The 17,398-nt window shown below is 34.9% G+C and overlaps 3 protein-coding genes and 1 pseudogene across 3 annotated transcripts; 3 read left to right on the top strand and 1 right to left on the bottom strand.

Annotated features, from left to right (window-relative positions):
• Nucleotides 1-262: 262 nt before the first annotated feature.
• On the top strand, nucleotides 263-5,416 carry LOC114421282 (nuclear pore complex protein NUP58-like). The gene is made up of 6 exons (XM_028387137.1): nucleotides 263-876; nucleotides 998-1,112; nucleotides 1,973-2,443; nucleotides 2,992-3,487; nucleotides 4,632-4,672; nucleotides 4,909-5,416. The coding sequence occupies exons 1-6, from the start codon at nucleotides 626-628 to the stop codon at nucleotides 4,945-4,947; spliced, it is 1,413 nt and encodes a 470-aa protein (XP_028242938.1). The 5' UTR covers nucleotides 263-625; the 3' UTR covers nucleotides 4,948-5,416.
• Nucleotides 5,417-7,180: 1,764 nt separating this feature from the next.
• Nucleotides 7,181-9,349, bottom strand: LOC114395335 (annotated as a pseudogene).
• Nucleotides 9,350-9,624: 275 nt separating this feature from the next.
• On the top strand, nucleotides 9,625-10,329 carry LOC114395250 (methylesterase 3-like). The gene is made up of 3 exons (XM_028357013.1): nucleotides 9,625-9,636; nucleotides 9,745-9,879; nucleotides 10,042-10,329. Exons 1-3 carry the CDS (start codon nucleotides 9,625-9,627, stop codon nucleotides 10,327-10,329), a joined length of 435 nt encoding a protein of 144 aa, XP_028212814.1.
• A 2,898-nt stretch (nucleotides 10,330-13,227) lies between these two features.
• LOC114421275 (NASP-related protein sim3-like) lies at nucleotides 13,228-16,475 on the top strand. Its single transcript, XM_028387126.1, has 6 exons — nucleotides 13,228-13,648; nucleotides 13,935-14,191; nucleotides 14,961-15,161; nucleotides 15,282-15,372; nucleotides 15,580-15,841; nucleotides 15,923-16,475. Exons 1-6 carry the CDS (start codon nucleotides 13,359-13,361, stop codon nucleotides 16,247-16,249), a joined length of 1,428 nt encoding a protein of 475 aa, XP_028242927.1. The 5' UTR covers nucleotides 13,228-13,358; the 3' UTR covers nucleotides 16,250-16,475.
• Nucleotides 16,476-17,398: the final 923 nt, after the last annotated feature.

The raw sequence follows: 17,398 nt of genomic DNA, 5'->3' as shown, positions 1-17,398 counted from the left end.
TTTTGAATTTTGAATGAAATTATATTTTCATTGTGGTGTTTTAAAAAAAACATAATAAAAGTATAATTGAGTTGGGATTCTCAATCTAGTATATAACGAAATTGTACTTCGGTTTTATATATATATATATATATATATATATATATATATATATATATAACACAGGGAAAAGAAGAAAGGATGGTGAGAATAATGAGGAAAGAGGAAAGGGAAAGAGAGAGGAAAATGTGAAGAGAGACACTTTTGTCCATTCTCACTACTTTTCAATGGTAGTGGAAATATCAATCCCATCCCCGTGTTAATGGGCCGTGGTTGCACTGAAAAACACTACGTACACCACAAACACACAAACCCTTTGAACTTGGCCGCGCGTGGGTCCTGAAGCAGGAGCGGGATTTGAGAATTGAGAAAGATTCTCATTCCTCACGCTCTACTCAATTCAATTCAAGCCGTGTGAACATGAAATTTAAACTTGGACAAGAAAAAATAAATTAAAATTCCCCCCAAATTACCGTGCCTGTGTCGTCGCCTCAACCCAAATCAGTGAAATCACTCTCTCTCTCTCTCAGCCTAGGGTTTAACAGGGAGTTTTCTTCACTCTGACAATAACACTCCCAACACAGCAATGTCATTTTCGTTGTTCGCCACGCCGCAGCAACAGCAGCAGCAGTCTCCTTTTCAGCCACAGCAAACTAGTTTGTTCCTTCCGCAGCAGCAGCAGCAGCAACAACAACAGCAACAATTTCAACAACAGCAACAACAGCAGCAGCCGCAACAACAGTTGTTTTTGTTTACTAACGATAGAACTCCCGCTAGTTATAGTACCAATTGGGCGGATCTACATCCTGATTCCCAGAAGATTCTCCTTCAGATCGAGTATGCTCTAATTTTCCCTCATTCCTCAATGTTTCTGCATAAATTGAGAGAAGAAGTGTTTGCGTTCCGTGGTTCTTGTTTCGACTTTTAGTTGCTTAATTAACTGTTATCTGTTACTTAGGGAGCGGATATTAGAGTATAGGGATGAAAGCCAGAGACTAGATCAGTGTAGTCGTCTTTATGATTCTTCCGTTTCCAACGATGGATTTGAGCTTGATGCAGGTCATATTGTTCAGGTGCTCTCTTTGTGCCCTTGTTGCTTATTAGTTATCTATTCCATTCTTGTTATATATGATTTTTTTTTTCATTTCAAGTAGAACGTTTTTTTCTTGGGTAGTCGATGTTCCTAGTTGAGGCATATTTGATTTCATTTGATTGATTTTGTTGTAATTTATATACTAATGGTGTTGAGCTAGCTGATTAATGGAGTATCTGTTTTTACTAGAGTTTTGCACGCGGCAGAGCACGGTTCACGTTCTAGCTTGCCAGTTGTAAACTAGCCTAATGCTTAGTCATTTCTATTATTAAAGTATTCTGTCGACAGAGCAAACATTACCATCGTTAGCTAATTTCTATAAGAGTTTTAAATTTGCATTGTTTGTTGTTTAGAAAGTAAAGTGGGAAAGAAGTGTTTTTGTTGACAGTTATAACTTAAAGTGAGATAGAAGTTGTAGCAAAATTAGTTGATAGTTGACACTTGAATTATGTAATTTGCTCTATTTCTCTATTAAGGACATGTGACCTCAAAAACACAGGATCTGTCAGCTTTTCATGTATTTTGTTTGTCCCATAAAGGTAGCGAATGATTTAGGTATTTAGCCTTCATAAATGTGTTATTTAAGACTGAAGATAGTTCAACTCTTGTTGCAATTGCAATTTTTGTGGAAACCGGCTAACCTATTTTTGAGAGATGTTAAAGCATGCAGGCTTCTTATGATGTGTGCTAAAGTTAATTTTAAATCCATTGTTTCATTCCTATCTGCTTTTCATGTATTGTTAATCAACTTTTTTCTATAAACTAAGAACTATTACCAGTGTTAACATGGTTAACTGTTCCCTAACATTGTGCTTATTGCTTAATGTGATCTATGCATAGGAACTTGGTGGAATTAACACAGCTATGGAACGACAGAAAACATTGCTACAGGAACTGATGTCCACTGTTAAGGATATGTTACGCAACACAGAGGTTGCTGTTCGTTCCTTTATGATGCTACGCCCTAGGTTCCTTCATCCCAGTGGGGGTACATCAAGTGCCACTGCCCCATCACAGACTCCTGGTGCAACTATAGCACCTAGTTCGAATAGCCAACCTACAACTGCATCTATAGTGCCTGTTTTTGATTTCTACAGTGGTCTTCCAAAGAAACCATCTCCGTTTTTACAGCAAACAGTTTTAAGATTTGAGAAGTATCTTGGTGAGTGCCATCAGTGGATTGAAGAGTTGGAGCAGCTGCTTCTCTTGGACTCTGAGAGAAATGCATCCGCTAATGGTTCCTCATTATTGCAATCTCTTCCCAAGGTCATGACAAATGTGCACGACTTTTTTGTTCACGTGGCTGCAAAGGTAGAACGAAACAAATATTGCTTCTTCTTTTTTAAACTAATATCACACCATACAGCTATGAGTATATGCACTTTGTAGTGAGTCGTATGAATTAAAATTTACCCATTCAGAGTATGACTTGCAAAAATTTAATGATTGTAGAAGTCTTAATTCTTTTTTATCACTTATTCACTTCTCTCTTTCATTTGTTTTTTTCATTTTTTAATTTGTGTATGTGTTGATGGTTCATGTCAAATTGAGCTTTTTTTGTTTAAACTGAGTCTATTATAGGTCATTCTCCTCCCCTTATTTATGCTTCTCTGCTACTTCAAATTTGTAATCATTTTCTATTTTTCATATGGAAATACTATACACATTACTATGCTCTTTTTCCTGCTTATTGTAATGAATGAAGAACAGAAATTTTTGTATTAGAGATGATGATACTTGTTTAGTTGCCCCTTTTGCTCAAAAAAGGGCCCTTATGCATATATAACCATGCCCTATAATAATATTTACAATTATCATTTACAGTAACATTAACAGGTTTTTAAATAATGGCTATTCAGGTGGAGAGCATTCATCAGTACATTGAATCTATGAAATCAGCATACCTAGCTGATCAGCGTCGACGGGGGGAGGTGAATGATCCATTTTTGGAGGCAGATCGACGAGAAACTGCAAGACAAGAAGCCGCCTCAAAAAGAGTTCATCCAACATTGCATTTACCTGCAAATTCACAACCCTCAACTCAAGTTGCTGGGTTGTTTTCCAGTTCAGGGACTCAAGCAGCATTGACTGCCCCACAGACATCTGCAGCAACTTCATCTTTGTCATCAGGAAGTGGATTCTCTCTTTTTAGCACACCATCTTCTGCTCCATCGTCTTCTATGTTGTCATCTTTGTTTACAACACCAACTCCTGCTCCTGGACCTCAAACCTCACTTTTTGGTTCTACATCTGTACCTGGTTCTGCATCAACTCCCTCTCTGTTTGGTAATACTACTCCATTGTTTAGTACAACTCCAGCTACAAATTCACTCTTTTCAAGTCCATTTGTTTCAGGTACTGTCTTGTTTTATAGTTCTTCATAGTCATCTTACTTTCAAGTATTAACAGACTACGTAGTTGTTTTAGATAGAAAATTGTTTTGGAAATGCCAATTTCATTTTTGAGGGCTGATGTTGGACAACTGAACACATAGGGCTTAAAAGATCAAAATTAGGGTTTATTGGGAGAATTAAAGAAAGAAAGGTGAACGGAGAGGTTTAAGATTTTAAAGTTTAACTGAGGTTGAATCAGAGTCAAGGTGATGCTCAATATACATATACATTATTGACAACCTCCTCCCTCCCCCAAACAATATGTATGAAAAATAAAATATACGTATGTGAAATATTATAAAGAAAATCATGGAAAAATTGTTGAAATGTATTTTCTAATATAATTAAGATAACTTATCACATATGATAAGTATATTATACTAGAGCTGAAATATTTTTTTTTTTAACTTAGACTAGTCTCGCATCAAATTTGTAAAAGTAGAGAAGTAAAGCTTTTTTAATTCTTATCCAATATTACTCCCATCAAATAAGTAAAAAAGAGGTGAAGCTTCTCATTATTAATTGAAGCCAAACTTATTGCACTGCAGGTTTCTATTTGTCCTACATTGGATTTGTTAGTAGGAGTACTGAGTTTCGGTTGTAAATACTAAATACTAAATATGGAACCAAATAATCAGTCTAGTGAAAAAGTTTAAGTTAGTTTTAATCATCATAATTTTTAATTATCAAGAGAATTGGTTGAACCATGTGAACATTAATCGGTTCAGGTGAGCTGCTGATTCTATACTGCTCTTCTGATTCAAGTATTGGTTTTGGAAAATATGGTTTTTTGGGTTCATTTGTGGAATGGCTGGAGGACCGAGTCCCTATTCTAGTTTCACCGGCTGATCTGTTCCATTTTTTAAAATCTGGTTGAAATTATTGAATATAGTATTGTTGAACTTGATTGTTTGAGAGAAAAAAGATAGAAACAGGATCCGTTGGTCTTTGTCCTTTAGACCTTTAGAATTCTCTTCGTGGATTTTATTTTTTTGGAGAAAAGAAAAAAGAAATAAAGAATAGGGGAAGGGGTTTGGGGGTTTTATTCATCTTTCTTAATTCTATCTTAACATGAAATTAACCCTTTGCTCTTTTTTCTTGCTCAGGCGCTGCAACAGGATCTGGGGCTAGCTTTGGACCTGGAACGGTAAATAAATCTTATCCTTACTGGTTCGTTTGTAGATTATTTCTGTCAATTTTTAATTATTTAAAACAATCCTAGTATATTGTGTCTTGTCAGCTTTGATAGAATTAAGCATCATTTTTTTTAAATAGCAAATGATAAGATTTTGTTAAAGCATCATGGTCTGCTAATTTTGTGCTTTCTTTTATGGCTTCTATTATTGCATCTTCTGAGGCTTCTTTTCTATGATGTTCTTGCAGAAAAATCAACGGGTGAAATCTAGAACCGCTCGACGCTAATAAATGTGATCTGAAAGCATAAAGTTGATTGGAACATTTTCTGCTGCCGAACAAATATGCAATGTTCTGCTTGAAATATGGTTTTTCCTTATTAGATGGTCTTAAATGGGTCTCGGAATGTAGATGCCGCATTGAGGGCACTGGTATATATCGACATTTTGATTCTGCCTCGTTTCAATCCGTTGAGTTCTTCCATTAGGCATTGTCCGTTGGTTACTGTTGACCCATTTTCTTTAACATTGTAGATTAATATAGGTTAGGTGATTTTGAATGCTAAAGCCTGTGTAGCTTATGATACGTTGTAGCTTGCTTTTTTCCTAGTTCCAGTTTGAGTTTGATACATCAGTCACTGTTGTAATAAAAGATACTGCACGGAAGATGTTTGGATACATTTTACTGAGAGATATTTCAAACTTGTAGTGGCTTTTAATTGATCTTTAAAATACCAAAGACTTTTTCACTATTTAAAGTTCAAGATTGCTACTGAAATCTCCTATCTGCTCCATTGAGCAATGTATTTTCACAGATTACTTGGGGAGTGGTCGGCAGGGTTTAGATAACTGGTTTTGTTGTACTGAAAGTTGGGGCCTTCCCGAACGTGTTAAACTTTCTTCTTTAGGAGTAAAGAGTATAAAAAATTTGCTGAGAGATGTGACAAACTGGGCTGGGGTCTAGACGGGGAAAGGAAGTTTGGAATTTGGTTGCTTTTAAAGTTTAGAGTTAGACTGAGGAATAATTAGTACTTTTTTAAATTCTACTGCTTATTAAAATTACACTTTTCGTTGACAACATTGTTATATATTTCCTTATTATGTTAGAGGTTTTGTGTAGGTTCAAATATAAAAAGTACGAGAAGTATGTATATTATAATCCAAAATAAGTAAATTAGGTATAAATTTTCAAACAAAAACACTAATCGCAGTTAGAGTTAATTAAGACGTTTCTCTTTACTCTTCTAAACCCGTTTCATCCCGGAAATAGAAATGGGACTAGCCAAAAACACCTCATTGTAACCCCTAAACATCACAGATAAAGCTTGATTGGTACCTTAAGTATTTCAAAAATTGTTCATTTTTACTAATGTCATGAAGTTCTATTCCTTTGGTCGTTAGAGCAAATATTCCATTTTCATTTTATTGACAATAAAAATAAAAATTAAATAGATCGAATGAAAATGAGATTACCTGTCGAGATATCACCTTTTATTTCATCTTTGTTGTACAGCAAAGTAAATACACTACACTAGTCATTTCTTATATAACAACTTTTTTTGTGGTGCCTTGGAAGATGAGGAAAAACAACAGGGATTTCTTCAAATAAGATGATAAAATAGTAACAATGCAGAGTTTTTTTATATAATTTTTTTTTAATAAAACCTTAGTTACATTCCTAATGTGTTATCCTCTTTCTTAAATAGTCCCTAAGTAAAAACCCTTTAAAATGTTAGTAACTTTTTAATTATTAGAAATCATACTACATAGTTCTTCGAATATTGTAAAAAAAAACCCTTTAAATTAATCAATGAATATTAGTAAAATATATTAATTTAAAAATTAACTTGATGGATATTCAGAATTTAATTATATAATTTTATTACTTTAGAGATTGCTTGGGAGAGAGTCAGAAAGGGTAAATACTTGAGGGATCATAATCAAATTAATAGCATTTTAATAAATATTCAGTCCCCTTTTTCTTAGAAAAAAAATTAAATATGCCACATTCAGCCCTGTGTAATTTTTTTTTCAAAGTAGTAAAAATAGAAGCAAAGAGCTTCTTAATATTTGACTGGATATTCCCATAGGCATAGATGCTAACTCTTCGATTTAAGGTGATGGCTAAGTAAAATCCTCCACATTATTGAGACGAGATTTATTTAAGAATGTTAATTTAATTTACAAATATATTATTGTATGCTTAATAATTAAGCGATTGGATACATATAATTAATCTGATGAAGTTAAGGGTAAATTGTTTGAGTAATACTCGAGTTCGATCATTGATAAAAATAATTTTTGACTTATCTTAAATTATTTTCTGGCCGAACTCCAGATTAGTTCAGATATTTTTTCCTTCATGAACCGGAGAATTAAAAAAAAAAAATATTATTGCAGTGTATTTAACAAATATTTTGACTTAGAGAAGAATATATATAACATTCTGAATACAAAGAGAAGATGGAAATATTACAACCCATTATCCCTATCGACAGTAGTTTAATCTTTACCTATTTCCTCTAAAACTTCAGTCCAGTATGTACTTCATTTGTCTTTGAATTAAATTCGACCTCTAGAGCATAAGCTTCGTCTCTGCAACTTATGTAGCATGCATTTTGTGTCTCTCTGTCATCATTTTCTGTTCTAATCATATTTCTTTTTAGCCTATGCAGTTCAGCCTGCACCTCATCAGCCTTGGGATGTGATTGATCTCCGGAAGATAACACATGAATGTCATTCTTGGCCTCTATCCAACTTAACCCTGGATCTTTCTCCAGCATCAATCCCCTCACATTTCTTCTTATTTCTGCAACTTCATCCCATCTCCTTGCAACAGCATAAAGATTAGAAAGCAAAACAAGCGTTGGACCATCTTCTGCTTTCAATCTCAAAACTTCCTCTGCTGCATGAATTCCCACTTTAAAATTTTTATTTATAACACAGGAACTTAACAAAGTTCTCCACAGTTCTAGATTATCTTCAATATAAGGTGATTTGTTGATGATTTCTTCCGCCTCTTCCAGTAATGCTGCCCGACTGAACAAAGTTATCATGCAAGTGTAGTGCTTAGGCCCAGGAATCAAACCAATGCTGTTCATATAATTCCAGAGGAACTTTCCTTGCTCAACCAACCTACTGCGGCTGCAAGCTGACAAAAGAGACAAGAATGTCACTTGATCTGGAATAAGACCTTGTTTGAGAATCTACTCAAAAAGTTTCAATGCCTCCTCTACCATTCCATGGTGACTATATCCTCCAAGCATTGAGTTCCAACACTTCAAATCAGATTCTGAAACCTGAGAAAACACCAAATACGCAGCTTCAAGGCTACCATTTTTTGCATACATATCAATTAGATTGCCAGAAAGAGACATTTCAGCATCATAACCCAATTTAACAGCATAGCAATGAATTATTTCACCTTGTCTTAAAACTACAAGGTCAGCACAACCACTGAGAACATAGTCATCAACCTCATGGGCTTCATGAACCATTTCAAAAAAGCATCTAATCACTAATTCCATCAGTCATTTTAGAATAACCTGTGATCAGTTCAGTCCAGAGAACAACGTCCTTCACTGATATCGAACAAAATACTCTCCAAGCAGCTTCACTTTCATGATTTTTGAAATACATAGACACTAGAGTGCTTCCTACAAACACACTTCTCTCAAATCCTGTTTTAATGACTTCAGCATGAAGAGGTTTTCCGTAACTGGAAGACGGGAATGCACGAGTTGCAGATATAATGCCAGCAAAAGTATAGTCATCCGGTTTAGGAAAAAACATCTCCCTTAACTGGACAAACAAATTCATGGCTTTCTCTCCATCCTCGTTCTCAGAATACCCAGAAATAATTGAATTCCAAGAAACTAAATCCGGGTTTTCCATTCTACTAAAAATCTTATATGCTGTTCGCATATTGCCAACGTTGCAGTACATGCCAACCAGAGTAATTTGCAGAAGTAAATCAAGTGGCACATTCCTACCAATCACATGGGCATGAATCAATCTCCCAGAACGATAATCCTTCAGACGACTACAGGCATTCAAAACCATAAAATAGGTGAACAGGGTTGGGGAAAAACCAACACTCATCATTTTAATAAATAGCCAAACACCCTCCTTGATCTTACTATTCCTCAGATATCCAGTAATGAGAGAATTCCAAGCAACATCATCTCTATCAACCATATCCCAGAAAACCAATTCAGCAGAATTCAAATCCACGCAATTCAAGTACATATTAAGCAAAGAAATTTGGAGACAAATGTCATTCAAACCCAACTTGAAGCCCTTGGCATGAAGTGAGGATATATTTGTTGCACTTAAACTTCTAATAATTTGCAGCACTTCTTGTCACTCCTTTTTCATACAAATTTTGGAAATTTCAGTTATTGCTCGCAAATGCTCAAATTTGACCCTTTACAATGTTTTCGCTAAATGTGTTTTTCAACTTGGTCTTTTGTCTTGTTGAATTTGTTTAGTTATTCCTGTTTCTTTTATAAAGTGATATTCAATAATCATGTGTTTTGTTATGTTGTGATGTAGTATTAATTTTTATTTGTCATAGCTTTTGTTAATTGTTGCGGTAAATTACAGTATGCTTCCATCTTCTTATTCACCCAAAAGCCATATATAGCTTGATATGTAGTTTCAGCTGCTGCTATATACTCTGCTTTTACCATGGTTGCACAATCATTTCTTACTTGTTCAATGCACAAGAGAATATTTTCACCCAAGCGAGAAGGCATATATAGCTTGATGTGCTCTTACACCAAAAATGTCAAGTTATCACTATTCTAAAATGTTTGTTAATTTTATGGATTAACTCACCCTATTTGAGCTTGAGTTAGACAAGACAATTAACTGAATTAAGGGTGACAAAGTTATCTTTGTTGAATTTTTAACGGAACTTAATTTCCAAAACTCAAACTTACCGATTATACGAGAAGAACTACCTATGCGTTCGTTGGTTCTAGAATGCTTGTTTTAATTCAGTGTACATCAGTATATATACTACATGAATTTGTATAAACAAGGTGTTTTCTCTCTTAACTGAATTTAATTTCTAAAGTTCCAGTGTAGTCGTATACTGGAATCTGATTTGCACTCAAAGATTATGTTTGACGAGAACACCAGCAATCATCGAAATGGATCAAGGATATTTGGGCCTCAATTCTTAGCATCCAACTTATACCAACTATGTCCACCCGAGGTATGTCAAATAAAAGATATTTATTTTGAGCCTAAAACGAAATCAGGTTGTTTGTTATCATTTCCAGTAACTATCTCGACTATTATTGCACATCGTTATTATTATGTTTTTAAAATTTTATAGTATTTCTGTTACATTTGATGGCATGTGTAAATGAACCAGGACTTGACCCTAGCAATGTCACTGTTGAGACCTACTCGCATTTATGGTGATGAAGAACTGATGCGTGAGAATACAAGACTCACAAAAGACAAATATGGAACTGTGGCCAAAGTCTATATAGTGTGTGAGCAAGACAACGAGTTAAAGCAAGATTTTCAACTGTCAATGATTGAACGAAACCCTCATAATGAAGTCAAAGAGATTGTTGGTGCTGATCACATGCCCATGTTCTCTAAACCGCAAGAGCTTTTCTCTTACCTTCATGAGATCGCCAACACCTATTACTAGCAATTGAATATATGTGTGTCGATTTTATTAATTATGCATGATGACTATAAAGAGTGGAAATCAAAATTTATCTTCGTTAACAAAACAAAAAGTTTGTATTTTTAAAATTGGGCATGCTCTACCAAGTTGTTAATAGTCCGTCGTGCGATCTCCCGTTGGAGTCCACTATGTCAAAAGCAAAAGAAACTTTATCCCCTCTCTCTCCTTTTTTCATGCATCTATGTTGACACATGGATGAAGTTTTCTAAGAGTTTGTTGTACTTCTTGTGGATCAATGTCATGTCATTACTCTTTTATGTATTATTTATTATCGATGTTAAAATAAATTAAAATATAATATGCTAATCAATACAAATATTTTAAATTAAAAAATTTACTAAAATTTAAATACAACCTATTAATTAAAAGAGGATACAAATTATGTTAAGATACATGTAAAAAAAAATACATTGTGTTAATATATGTTTGGAAGTTCATTTTTCTTCTTTAATGTTTGAGAATCGAATGTAAAATTATGTTAAAGGAAAAAGTAGTTTTGGTAACAAATTAAGATCCTTACTTTTGCATTGGATTTACATTAAAATACACATAATATTTTTAATCATAAATCTAACATGTATTTTTTTCACCTTATATATGTTTTGGAAAGCTAACACGTAGGATGGATAAAGGGTCTACATTCCTATGGATTAGACCGATACTATGATTAATCTTTTACTATGATGTCTCGAATAGATAATGTAAAGCTATCAAAATGGGTTGGTCCGACCCACCTTGACTCATCCTATAAATATGCCAACCCAATCCAATCAACCCACTTACAGATTAGTCTTGAAAAAAATGACTCGAGTTGACCCATCATGGGTTGTGGGTTAAATGGGTTGGCCCACCAATTCATCTAAAATTAAAAAAAAATATTTTTTTTAAAAATTCAGAACGTTAAATACTATAAATTTGTATTACCCAAAAAAGCTTGCAATTGCATCACTAGTAGATAGAGATGCTTACGGTGAGGGAAGATTGGGGGGGGGGGGCATTCATGGCAACGAGGGTTACAGTAAAGCAATAGCACGAGGTTGAGGTAGGGAGCTGTGTTTGAGACTTGTGAGTGGGTCGCAGTAGAGAGTGGGTCTCAACGAATAATGGATCATGATCACAACAGAGGGTGGATCATGGTCGCAATAGAGAGTAGGTCTCAAGTCTCGACAGAGAGCTACTCAAGAGTGAGTGACAAAGTGAGTAAGTGACTGAGGCATCGACGATGTTGTCACGGAGAAGGAGAGTGACCGAGTGGGACTCACAAACTCACGGTTGTGTTTGTGTAAGTCACTAAGTCTATAACTATAATTAGTGTGTACTATGTTGTTCACTCCTAGAATTAGGTTTACTCAGGTGGGATGGTGGGTCTACTTGGTCCACCAAAGGTTTAGCTCGGGTGGGTCAAGTCGTAGGTGAGTGGAGTTCGTTTTTTGAGTCAATTGTAAATTTTGTTAGCTTTTCTAGCTCGCCAGTAGGTTTAAATCCATTTTGACGGCTCTAAGATAATGCCATATATTATCGGTAGAAGGATATTAAGCATATTTTTCAATAAAATAAAAGGTGTGAAGAGAGAGCAAAGAATAATGATGGAGAGGGAGAAGAAGAGACGTTTGGTGTTGGTTCATGGAGCTTACCATAAAGCGTGGTGTTGGTATAAGATCGTTGATTTGCTGAAATCAAGTGGACACGAAGTCACAGCTCTAAACATGGATACATCTAGCATTAATCTAAAGCAGATGGACAAGCACAATTCAATCACCAAATATTTTGAGCCATTAATGAAATTTCTACGTTCGTTGGCAGCAAAATAGCAAGAGAATGCAAGTTGAACACTTGTGTCTATCGTCATTTGTCAAACCAAGATAATGGAGAGATTAGCTAGTGATTATTGATTAGTGATGAATAAGGGTGTAAGTAGTTCTGGGTCATTTGCGAACTTGAAGTGACCCAAACAAATCCAAACAGTCAGGGTCAGACTCGAACCGAACCAATCAAATTTGTTGAATTTTGGGTTGGATTACGAGTTTTTATATATGAACCCACTAATCCTTTGATCTATTAATTTGTATTAAATTATTATTATTATTATTATTATTAATATATGTAATATTATATATATATATTTTTTAAATTTTTTTTAAAAAAATCAAATACTATTGATTATTTATTACGTAGACTTATCGACGTGAATTGAGTAAGTATTAATGCACCCTTAACCTTCATGATCAAAGCGACAAAGATTTTATTGATTAAAGTTACTTCAAATGAGCTTATAAAAATATTTCAAATCTATTTACAAAAAATAAGCCTCGTCATGTTTCATTGGTTTTGGTGGAAAAAAGTGTTTGAAATTTATCCTCATTATGCTTATTGAAATTCCTTATCTTAAATATGGTATGCTTAATTTCTCATCCCTTATTGATAGATATATAGATAGAGTCACTAAAGCGGAATGAGGTGTGATAGCATCACCAAAGTCTCTTTTTAATAAAGAATCTAACAAGAAAATAGTTATGTCTGGTTCATTTAGTAAAAATTTTAGCTTATAAAAAATTTCACGTTAAAAAAAAAGAACAAACAAAAATTAATAAGTTTTAGAAAAAAAGAAAAGACAAAATTAAATGTTTTGACTTATTGATCCAACCTAAACCGTTTACAAATGAGTTGATTTAAGTTGAGTTAGAAAACCAACCCATACTATTCCATTCAACTTTGATTAGGTTAAGTCATAAATTTAATCAAATCCAATCTAGATGAGCCTCTTACATCCCAACTAAGCATGACACGTGTCACACGACACAAATGGGTAGTAATAAAACGGTGCGGGTTAAATGGCCCATTTTTTAATGCGGGTTTCTTTTTTATTTCATTTTCACGTTTTGCGCCAGAAACGAAAACCTCCAAACCCAAACCCTCGCGAATTGGGGTGACTTGATTTTCCCTCTTCTCCTTCTCTCTCGTGAGATTCGTCTCTGAAGCGAAATTCTAGAATGGCGGAAGAAGCTCCAGCATCTGAAACCTCCGTCACAATGCCTCAACCGTCGGAGGTTATCACCGTCGACGGCACCCTAAACTCTTCCGAGAACGACAAGAGCGGAATCTCCGTCGATGCGGCCGCGCACAGCGGTGAAGAGACGGTGTCTAACGCTGAAGCTTCCGGTAGCGATCCTCAGAAGTCTCTGGAGTTGGCGAATGAGCTGATGGAAAAAGGAAACAAGGCAATTAAGGAAAACGATTTTGGAGAAGCAGCTGATAACTTTAGCCGTGCTCTCGAAATCAGGTTCCTTTAATTTTATCGTAGAATACATTCTCCAATTTTCTGTTTTAACAGTTCAATCGTGCGTGGAATTTTATTTTTTTTTACTAAAAGATTCTGAATTAAGTTGGAGAATTTCTCATTTGCGAGTATATGTTCTCTCTATTATGCTATCCATCGAATGCGTGCATGGTTTATGTAGTAGGTTGTTTGTGTGCTAGACAACTTGAAAATGGTAGCTAATTTGATATTTCTAACCTTCATTTTTCTGTATACACAATGTTCTGAAATATAATTTGAATCGAAACAGAGTGGCGCATTATGGTGAACTTGCTCCTGAGTGTGTGCACACATACTACAAATATGGGTGTGCTCTTTTGTACAAGGCTCAGGAGGAAGCTGATCCATTGGCTGATGTGCCCAAGAAGGAAGATGGATCTCAACATGGCTCCAACAAAGATGGTTCTGTGAAGAGTTCTTTGAATGCTGAATCTTCCACTGCTTCTTTTTCAAGCAATGCCGAGCAGGATGTGACTTCAAATGACCAGGGTGGAGCAGTGGATGATGGTTAGTGTGTTGCTTCTAGGGCTTACTGCTTAGTAATATTGAGTTTTGTTTATAACATATTGTTTGGTTTGGTCTAGGTGCTCTTTATATGGTGAATTGGTTATGTATGGCCTGCAAATTTAAAATTGTCTAAAAAAAAATTGCTACATTTTACCTAGTTGGCTTAGAAAGCATGTTTTCTTGTTAATGTTCTGATATGGTCTGTGTTATCCTACCCTTCTCACCAGTCATTGCAAATAAGGAGAAGTGTTTTGTAGCATTGATTTCATGATAGAGAATATATGAGACATGCCTTTTATTTAGAGTTACTAAAACATTCTTTATATTTGTAGACTTGTATTACCCTGATTTATTAACTGTTTAATAACAAATTAAAAAACAAATTGTTCTAAGTTGTTTATGCAAACTAATCAGACGTAGATGCATGGTACTGATGTTGAGATTTAAAATGAATTATCTCCTGCTAGGGACTAAGCCAGGGGGATAAGTAAAAGCTCATGGTTGATTAAAATTATAATTTACAGGAAATTTGTGAATACAAATATGTAACAATGCCTCCTAAAATTCTTAGAAGTAGAGACACTTTGTGTCACAATATTAACCGTAGTGGCCAAATCTGGTGAAGCTAGCATACAGTCATTATTGTAGATTGAAGTGCATTATATTATTCACTTTTTGGGATTAATTATACTATTGCATTACCTCAAAAGTTGTAGTTTGCAGGTCAATCAGTTCTTAATGTTAGTTCTGTTTTTCAAATATAAAACAGGGTCCACTAAGAATGACCAGGAAGAAGATGATGAGGATAGTGATGCTGAAGACTTGGCAGAAGCTGATGAAGATGAGACTGACCTGGACCTGGCATGGAAAATGCTTGATATTGCCAGAGCCATTGTTGAAAAGCAATCTGTCAATACAATAGAACAAGTGGACATATTATCAACATTGGCAGATGTTGCATTGGAAAGAGGTATTTTCATGCTCTTATGCTTATTTTAAATTTAACTAATGCTTTCTTCCCCAAATACGCAAAACAATGGCATATGGTTATAGTAAAAGCTGGATTATTTCTTGGCTCTCATATATACAGAGGATTTTGAAACTTCCCTCTCGGATTATCAGAAGGCACTAACCATCTTGGAACAACTAGTTGAACCAGATGATAGAAAAATTGCTGACTTGTATCCTTTGTATAATTCTTATCTAGATGTTTGATTTTTCTGGTATCTGTAGACTTTGCTGGTTTCAATGATTCTGAAAAATGTAACAACTTAAGAAGTTGCAATAAATTACTAAATTGACTGATTAATAAGGTTTGCAATTTAAGATAAGTAGAAAACCAAATATGTTCTCCTCCACCTCTATAGTGCCTTAACTCATGAACATAGAAATTTTCGCATATGCTTGTGTTTGGAGGTTAGTTCTAAGCCTCAAGAAGCAATTGCTTACTGCCAGAAGGCTACATCTGTTTGTAAGGCACGATTACATCGTCTTACAAATGAAGTAAAGAGTTGTTCAGATTTGACATCTGCTTCTGAGTTAGCTCAGGATGTTCCAGCATGTCCCAAATCTGAGTCTAATAACTCAATTTTGGATAAACAATCAGAGATTGAAACTCTCAAAGGTCTATCAAGTGAGCTGGAAAAGAAGGTAGACTTCGTAAACTTTGTTAAAATAACTATCTGTCCTGTGTTGTTATTTTGATTTAAATGGGAATTTATGGGGTTGCAGCTTGAAGATTTGCAACAGTTAGTGTCGAACCCAAAGTCAATTCTTGCTGAGATCCTAGGAATAGCAGCTGCCAAGGCAGGCAATGTGAAGGAATCATCTTCAGCAATGGTGAGTTCCTCACAGTTGGCTACTGCCAACGGCAGTGGAGGTTTTGATTCTCCAACCATTTCAACTGCCCACACCAATGGATCTGGTGGAGTCACACACCTTGGTGTGGTGGGAAGAGGAGTTAAGAGAGCATCAAATGCCACTCCGGCAGAAGGAAGCACACCAAAGAAACCAGGATTGGAATCTACTGAAGACAAAGATGATGGCAACTCACACTGATGTAGGTCTTGGTTGGTTTTTATGGTGTGTTTAATTTGAACTTTCAATGCAACCATACAATTTGGTTACACTTTTGAACTATTGATAAGGGGATTGACTGTTCTCAGGGAAATAGTGTTATGCCATATATTCTCCTTAGTGATTTTATGTGCAGCTAATTGATATTGTCAAAAGTTTCAAGTTATTTAAAATGTCACTCATACCAAAACCATCAAATTCTTGTCAATTGTGCTAAACATTTGAGGTATGATTTGGAAGCGGTCTCATTCAAGGATGAATTTGAACCCAAGGCCTAAATATCAGGATATTTGATCTGAGCAAATATTGTCTTCAATGATAATGTACTTAACATTTACGTATTAGTAGGACCCACAAGTGGAGCTAAGGGGGTTGGCCAAGGACCGAGGCCACGACCTTTCCAATTCTCAAAAGTCAGAACCTTACTGTCCTGTTTGGTAGAGGGGAAAACAATAGGATGGACGAAAATAGGTGAAAATAAAATAGAAATGAAAGATGTTGATTGAAGAGAAATAAAAAATAGATGAGAAGAGATAAACAGCCGAGTAAAAATAGGTGAGAAATAGTATAATAAGTCTCTCATTATTTTTGCTCTAATTCTTCTCTACCAAACAACTAGATAATTTTCATCTCTTTCCCTCTCAATTTCTCTTAATTTCTTCAAAACATGGCAGTATACCTTCGTGAAAATTTTGGGAAACTAAAAACAAAAAGAAATAGTGCCATTTTATGTTTTGTATACTTTATGAAAGGATTTCATCCTCAAGACAATTCCTGACTCTGCCCTTCGGAAGAACGCAGCCCTTCGGAAGAACGCAGTTTTATTAGTTTTCTTTATTTTTTTTTCTCAATGTTAAGTTTTTTGTGATCAAAGCTAAATTTGTGGCAGAGCTGGGTGTATTTTTCCAACTGAAAAAACCGGATGAAAGTATTATCAAACTTGCGTGGGTTTTTCCACCGTTGTGATATAATGGGATTTTTATCAAAGTTAACGTTGTTTCTTGGATTCTTAATATGTTTTCTAACAAATTGTTAATTTTTGTTATGTTCTGATAAGTAACAAGACTGATTTATGTTCTATCTATGAAGTATTATTCTGGCATGGTATAAACTTTTATTAAAGTACCTTTC

Source organism: Glycine soja, chromosome 1, assembly GCF_004193775.1.
Source record: "Glycine soja cultivar W05 chromosome 1, ASM419377v2, whole genome shotgun sequence".
NCBI classification, from domain to species: domain Eukaryota; kingdom Viridiplantae; phylum Streptophyta; class Magnoliopsida; order Fabales; family Fabaceae; genus Glycine; species Glycine soja.
The sequence above is the reverse complement of the archived record's forward strand: the minus strand, read 5'-3'. Positions and strand labels throughout refer to the sequence as shown.